Source organism: Pinus tabuliformis, chromosome X (assembly GCF_031772625.1).
Source record: "Pinus tabuliformis cultivar Carrire ecotype Pingquan chromosome X, CPIR1, whole genome shotgun sequence".
In the NCBI taxonomy this organism is placed as follows: domain Eukaryota; kingdom Viridiplantae; phylum Streptophyta; class Pinopsida; order Pinales; family Pinaceae; genus Pinus; species Pinus tabuliformis.
The window spans coordinates 552,662,912-552,671,163 of record NC_142308.1 but is presented as its reverse complement, the minus strand read 5'-3'; the positions used below and the strand labels follow the sequence as shown (position 1 = coordinate 552,671,163).

Here is an 8,252-nt window from a genome sequence, read left to right as displayed (position 1 = left end):
TAAAGTTGTCTAAGGAGAAATGGAAAGGAGAAACTTGCAAATTTTCTAATGATGATAACTAATGATAGCTCGCGATTATGGCCAACTTGGATCAGATGAACCCAAAAAAAAAAGGTGTTAGATAGCTACTTAAGGTGGTTGAGAGGAGTGTCACAACAAGGGTAAGAAATCAATAAGAAGAGGCAACCTATTTTAGAACATAATGGAAGAGTTTGGTATAATCATAACTTGGTACTCTAAAGGTATCACTATAAGGTCTATCTAAGGATGATGCACATAAAGAAGAAAATATTGGCAATCAACTAATGAAGTTGAATAATCATGGTAATAATGAAGGTCATTTTGAAGGAACCTCGAAGGTATGATGACATAGATTAAAGAAGTAAATCCGTAATAAAATTGATCAATTGGAGGAGATAAGTTGTGTGCATGACAACATCTATAATAGTTTTTCCCTCTAATGGGAGAGCCACATTGTAAATTTTTCCATATGTGACTAACTATATGCATGAATTATGGATAACAAGATGTATGATCAGGCAATTTTATTATGTTGATGTCTTAAAACAGGAAATGATAAGCGGATTACATTTGGTAGCCATCTTAATGAATTTATTTATAGGGTATTACCCAAGTTGGGGAATAGTAACAACATTTCCAAAGTGTATCAATGATATGCTTTTAAGAGAGGAGGAAAAGAAACCACAATGACTGGAGGTGAGAAGTTAAAGTCAATTTAATAAAATAGAATGAAGTGAAGAAGTTTCCATTTTTGAAGCTAGTAGACATGGAATATTAGGAAATTAAGACTACGAGAAAAATAAAAAATATATCTATGAATATCTGGTAGGAGGAAATGAAGGGATGTTCTATCAAGAAGAAATATCTTTTAAGGGTATCGATGAGTGGACCGAGAAACATGATTGGTAATGATCATAGTAATGATCTACATAGTTTAAAAGTGTGAAGATATGAAGTTGAGAAGTTTTGTTCCCATAGCGTTAAAAGAGGTTGTTTCCACAGAACACCACACATTTAAATTTTTCATGGACAATGATGGTAGTAGTGTTTCCAACTCTAAAATAAAGATACTATTTAATGAGCAAGAATCTCTTGTCCAACTTGAAAAAGGGTGAATTTACGATAAAGCAATCAAGTGGTATTGAGATAGGAACTTGACGAGATAAGAAAATATTTTTGTGGATGAAAATGATAATTGTTAAGTGATGTATGTATAAGTCAACATGGATCAACAAACCCTCATGCAAGTAAATTAAGCATGATATAAAATTAAATCATGATGACCTAGTGTTTATATGCAATTGCCTATAGCGGTATTAGAATCGGTAAGCCAAAGGGTAAATGGATGTAAAACCAAGGGATTTTAATTGTGAGATAGATGATTTTCAAAAAAAATGATTGTATAACTAGTAATATCTTAACAATGAATTTCACCATAAATTCCTTGGGGAAGGAAGAATATATGACGAGAGATTAAGACTCATGATGACGAGGCTCATGTGAAATTTAACAATGTACTTAGATGATTATGCCTATGGTGTAATTGGTCAACTTCCTAGTTGAAAGAAGTGGAAATGATTATTGAAAAAGTGATTGGTATCTTGATGAAAACATAACACTAATGAGATAACATAGATCCTAGATGGATGTTGAATAATCTTCATTCAAAGTTGAATGTTTGTAAAGTAAATGAAATTGATTTTTCTGATGAATCATGATCAGAATGCTTATAGAGTATTATCCTATATTTGATAAGTATTGAGATGTTTCTCATATTGATGATGTTTCATGATATGATGGTATGAAGGTGATCATGCACATGTCGTTCATATTTATATAGTTACAATAGTGATGATGTATCCTTATGATGATGATGATATGCATAGGAATTATAATGTTATGTCAAGGTATATTGGCATATTCATTTACTACGTGATGATAGGTATTTAATGTTGAATACTCATGATGGATATGATATGCATAACGTGGCATAGGAATTATGATACTATAATATGAGGTTTATTGACATGTGGTTCATTTATTATGTGAAGTCATGATATGTCTTTGATGCAAATATGTTGATGTTATAACTTATGATGGTATTTCATGATGTAAAGCGTGTGATAGTTGCGTACAAATTTATGACATGCATGAGCATGCAGTTCATTATTTTTCATAATGTTGCGATTAACAATGATGAATGTCATGTGGATTATTTTCTATGATACTATGATGGTATAGCTAATGGATTGGTTGCATGTTGAGGTGTGATGATTGACAGGTCTCCACAAATGGGCCGAGAGGGCCGGTTTATTTGATGATCTCGTGCGAGCCCATACACACGAGGGAGAATAAGTAACACCATATGGGCTGGGGACAAACTCAATCAACACTACATATGTCAGTGGTTCCTTTGTCTTGTGTAGCTCTTGATGGATAGCTCTTGAAGGGCTATGGGACCATCTTGAGGAGGCCAAGTGCCTAATGTTCTAGGCTAGGTGCCTAGTATTGTATTGGGATGCTGAAGTCTGGTAGGGGTGTAAGGACTTCGATGCCTGGGGTTGTGCGCCTTATTGAGTTGTGGAGGGAGTAGGCCAACCTTGCAAAATGCCCAGTGACATTGAGCACTGTACCAGATGCCTGCCTTGGGGCCTTGGGGGCAGATGAGTTCTGAGTCAGGCACGAGCCTTGGGGCCAGCCTTGGACTAGGATACAGACCGGGTCAGGCCTATGCCTGGTGCCGAAAGTGGGAAAAAGGAGAGAGATTCCTTGGATTTCCCGGGTGTTGTGAAACTTTCGATGTCTGCTGGTTATACTAGTTCAGCAGAGGGTGTCGGCAACATGAAGTAATAAATAACATAAATAATAAATAATAATAATAATAATAAATAATTCAACTTAACTTTGGGACGAAATTCCTTAAAGCGGGAGAGTATGTAATGTCCCTCCCTTAATAATAAATAATAAATAATAAATAATAAATCCCTTAATAATAAATAATAATAATAATAATAAAATACAAAAAAATAAACAATGAATAAAACAAAATAATAATAAAAAAATAAAAATAGTAATAAATAATAAATAACCATACTAAAGCTCTAAATAAAAATAAATAGAAATAAAACAAGAAAACAGTAAAAAAATTAGTAAAGCTATCAAAAAGACAAAAAAAAAACAAGAAAGCAATAAAGTTGCATGTAGACACATGGAGTGTGTGCATGTGGTTCCCCTTCCAATGTTTGCTCTATTTATTAGATGGTGAGGAGGATGGGAGGCATTCCATCATTCCAAGATTCTATCATTCATTCTCTTGGGAGAATAGTGTTCTACGACAGGGGATTCACTGGCAGTAGTATGTTGATTGAGTGAACGGGGGTGGCCAGTTGTAGCAAGACCTTGCACAATTGAACCTACAGTTGGGTGGAGAGTCGTCCCCAAAACCTTGTTGCAGTAAGCAAAGTTCAACCATAGGTAAGTGTTACTCATAGTTTGAACTTGATATTAATTAGTTGATTAATTACATGTTTATTTTGCGTTGTTACAAATTCTATATGGTTTTTTGAAGGAAGGGCAGAAAAATGTAACAGGACATATGTACTACTTTCTTATTTAATACAAAGTAGCGCTTTTTTCCTCTGAAAAAAAAAATTAGATAAATAAATAAAATAAAATAAAATAAAATAAAATTGGTTGTCTGAGTTGGCTGTTGGATTTTTTATTGCTTTCTCTTTTTGTTCATTCTTTAATTTTTCTATATAGCCGTCAAAGATGTCGATATCATAGGTGCAATAGATGCGCTTTCAACCAAAGAATGGTGGTCGCCACCAGCCACATATTTTTGTTCTTCCCAATAGAAATGGTGACCAGCCACTGATCGATTACTACCCCAGGGAGAGGGATTTTACAAAATCCCAACAAGTCGCGAACTTGCCCTCATATCATAACAATCTGTCATTATGAGGATCCATCATAAAAAGAGGGACAACCCCATATATCCAGAAGGGTAAAGTAATATATATAAATGAATTGATATGAGATGATGATACGGTGTAATTGATAAGACATGATGATACAATGTGACAAAGACATGTTATTTAAATTGCAGAAAAGGCATGGTTACCATGAATAGAGAGATTCTGAGAAACTAGGTTTGATTAGGTTAACTTTGGTAAATTTTCCATCCAAATCAAGAGATCTTTAAGATGGAGCAACTCAGAAGTTACCGCAAAGTGCAAACCTTTGGCATCCTTAAAATGGTGTCTCCATGTATATAAAGTATGGACCACAGTTAACTTTTATAACTTTGAGCAAATAGCATAGAAACTGAGTAACTAGGGTTGATTAGGTTAACTTTGGTAAATTTTCCATCCAAATCAGGAGATCTTAAAGATGGAGAAAATCAGAAGTTACTGCAATCCTTTGGCATCCTTGACATGATGTCCCCGTGTATATAAAGTATGGAACACAGTTAACTTTTAAAACTTTGAGCAAATAGCCTAGAAACTATCGTAATTGAAGGTATCCATACTGCAGGTCTTAAAAAATAATTTTTACTGGAAGAGTCCACATTGTAATGGATATTCAACCAGGAAAAGCATAATTTTAGGTGCCTCCTTTCCTAGATCTAATAATGCTGAAGACTGAAAATTGTGCAGCCTATCGCTAACACAACATGATTACATAATGACTACATTTACTCATTTGAGATCATTTTACATAATTGTGTAAATTATCCCTGCAACACTCGTAACAAAGAAAAAATCAGGTATGATCAAACTAGTTCGCCAGTGCGCAAAGCTTTACTCATTTGGGATCATTTTACATAATCGTGTAAATTATACTTGCAACACTCTGAACAAGGGATATGATCAAACTACATCACCAGCGCTCAAAGCTTAGTCTCATTGATATAAGTTGTGGATACAACAACACCCTGAACATCGAAGGTACGCACAAGCCTACGTCGCTTGCCTGGAGATTCCATCCAAGAAAATTCCAAAAAGAATGATTGTGTTTCTGCAACACTTTTTGCCACACTCGTAGGGGATGCTAAGTACATGCCACCTGGCAATAACGTCATTTGGAAACCTCCATCAAAAGTCACAAGACCATCTTGTGCAGTTCCATTCCAACGGACACTTGTACCTCCTCCAGAAGTTGAGTTTATTTCCTGAGAAAAGAGCAGAGTTATTTCTGATGGTCAAACAGCTAGTTCAGAAATAACGAAGGCACTTTGTCTGTCCCAATCAAGTTACAAAGCAGATTTTCATATCCATTGGCATATCCAACATCAACCTCTGTTTTCAAAGAAAAATTCTAGTTCAAATGCAACCTTATTTGTGGACCTCATGAATAGATCCAAGTACATTAAGCACACAAAATGCAGCTTCTCTTTTATGCAGATATTTATTCTTCAGAGTCTGCAACATGCTAAATTTACATACAGAGCTCATGATAGACCGGTTACACATTTAAATTTTAACCAACGTAAAATGGTATAACATGTCCAAAAATAGAAACTTGTCAGCTGCAAACAATAGATATTCTCAAACCCATGAGAGATATGATAAAAGGTTAAAATGCAGCAAGAAAGCATATGTTTGGATCGTCATTTTCCATACTGAGAAAGTAGCAATGCTGATAACTAGCCAGCCTTAATCCCAGGAATAGATGCGAGAACTGGAGGACTTCAACAATAAGAGGAAAAGAAAAAGGAATTGCAAGGCTCTTGACGTAGAGTCCTAGAAATGAAAGAAATGAGATCTCAAACTCTATATGTTTCAAGAATCTTTCATTGAATTCAGCTGCACTCCGGAAAAATAGGTAATGCTCAAAATTTAAAGGATGAAAGACGAGGGGGTTTCTAAATAGCCATCACAAGGCATTTGTTTCATTCCAAATAGTATTGCATGGATGCAGCTGCAGGTAAGGGTGCAAGTTTGACCTGGGTTATAGCTTTTCAAACTAAGGGTGCAATGGTGCAGCAATTTTTCTTCGTAAAGGAGGTTGTGAAGGTGTATGTGCAACAGCACAGGTACAGCTGATAGTGATAGAAGCGCCCATGCGACTGTGGTTCGAACCATGAAACTTTCTGTGGGAGAGTAATGGCTCTTTTCTCTCAGTACACTGGTGGACTCTTTACACCTTGCTGGGACCTAATAATTTTAGATAACAATGGTATGTTCTATGCTTAAGACAATTTACCTCAATGTTCCTTTAGCAGCCTAATTCCAATTATATCCAGTAGCAATCACATTCACTTATGAACATTGACAGTAAATGCAGATAGAACATAAAATCATATGCATAAGACAAGCCAAAACAAGAGGACACAAGATGTGGCAGATGCCAGGGACAACCCCCAATGTGGGGAAACCCTTTGATCAGATCTTCTTATTATTCTTCAATAGTTCAGCAGAGAGAGAGAGTACAAATATAAGCCCAAAACAGATCTGTCAAATCAGCCCTAAGCAGAAAGTCAATGGTGGTCAAAGCTGTCCCAAAACATCCTCCAATCAGCAGTCCAATTCGGCCTTCAAATCAGCTCAAACTCTTTGGTCAAACCCAGTCAAAGGAGAGAGTCTGCTGTAATTTTCTGCAGTCAAACCTGAAGTCAACGCTGGTCAAACTGTCCCCAAATACCTCGATTTCTGTGCCAATAAATGCGGCCTAGAAAAATCGGAATTCTGGCCCAAAAACTGAGGTCAACGTTGGTCAAATCACCGCTGGTCAACACTCTGAAATCAGCGACCTGTTCTGCCCAGAAAAACTTGGCCTCCTGCCACACATGCAAAGTAGAGAGAGAGAGGAAGCTGCCACATGTGCGAAGAAGAGAGATGCCTCCAAATGTTGTACGACCCAATCAAGAGAGAGGAAGATCTGATGAGATGATGTCCAAAAGGGGAAAAGGTCTCTCCTATTTATACACTTCGTTGTGGGAGAAAAGACACATCTATTGGGCTTCATGAGCCTACATTTCACTGGAGCCGACCTTGACAATTTGTCCATAGGAGAAATAAATTCATAATTCCATTTATGCTTGTCAGAATGAGATGATCGTTATATCAAAATTGTATCTCTTTGAAAGAGGAATCCAATGCAATAATCATCTCCATCATATGAGCTGTCCTAAGGTGGAATTTGGTCCTAGTTGCCAATTTTAACATTCCCTCTCAACTAGGGAGAATTCCACCTGTCAATCCATGATCATGCCAACCTGTCATCCTATACCATCATGCCATCACTGCTCTGCTCTGTTGAACCATGAAGTAATAATGAAGAAGTGATCGAGAGTGTATCATACCACTCTCCACTAACTAAATTTAGTCCTTGATTCCATATCAATGTTGAACACCATGCATCCTAGTCATATGGAGTATGGCGGTACATGATGCGTCCATCGGTATGCTATGGTTCCTAACCAGCTTTTTCCAGCTCATTGGCCAAACGAGAGGTACTTCCCATGAGTCTCGGACTCTATGGGTAGGATGTGTGTCGGCCCTCGGGGCATCAGCTGGAGAAGGTGAACCACTCATCCTGCTCATATGCCATAGGAGAAGGTGAACCACTCATCCTATGCATATGTCAACTGTAGGGGAAGGACTCACCCTAGATGCACGTGTCCAGGTAGGGGAAGGTGAACCACTCACCCTACACACATGTCAACTATAATGGGGTATCACAAGAGAAGGTGAACCACTCACCCTGTATCCAATGCACCACTAGGGGAAGGTGAACCACTCACCCTATGGTCACTCATAACTAGCTCCAAGAAGTACCCCACGGCCCCAGGAGCTCCCAGAGCTCTATGTCCAACTCATACCGGACCCTCACAAGAGGGTCGTTCCATGACTCCAAGTCTCTCTCGGAAGGTTAAGAATTTGACCTTTCTGAGAGGCTTCGTGAGAATGTCAACAACCTACTCATCTGTCCTGATGTGTTGGAGCCTAACTGCTCCCCGTTGTACCATATCCTAGATAAAGTGGTACCTGATGTCAATATGCTTGGAGTGGTTGTGGAACACGAGATTCTTTGATAAGCAAATCCCACTCTGGTTATCGCAGAAGATCACGGTCATATCTAGCACGTGCTCAAATAGCTCACTGAAGAGCTTCCTCAACCAGACTGCTTCACAACAAGCCATACTCGCAGCAATGTATTTGGCCTTGACGGTGCTTAGTGCAACCGATTTTTGCTTCCTACTCATCCAAGATATAGAAGCAAACCCC

At 37.7% G+C, this 8,252-nt stretch overlaps 1 protein-coding gene across 2 annotated transcripts in view; it reads right to left on the bottom strand.

The window, feature by feature from the left end:
• Window positions 1-4,558: 4,558 nt before the first annotated feature.
• Window positions 4,559-8,252, bottom strand: part of LOC149141188 (glutamate NMDA receptor subunit epsilon-1, putative (DUF3598)) — a 155,781-nt gene continuing 152,087 nt past the window's right edge. For both annotated transcript variants that reach the window (XM_089447684.1, XM_089447685.1), the window contains exon 7: window positions 4,559-5,194. In XM_089447684.1, coding sequence (XP_089303810.1) covers window positions 4,913-5,194 — 282 coding nt within the window. In that variant the 3' untranslated portion in view covers window positions 4,559-4,912. The remainder of the gene's footprint in view (window positions 5,195-8,252) is intronic.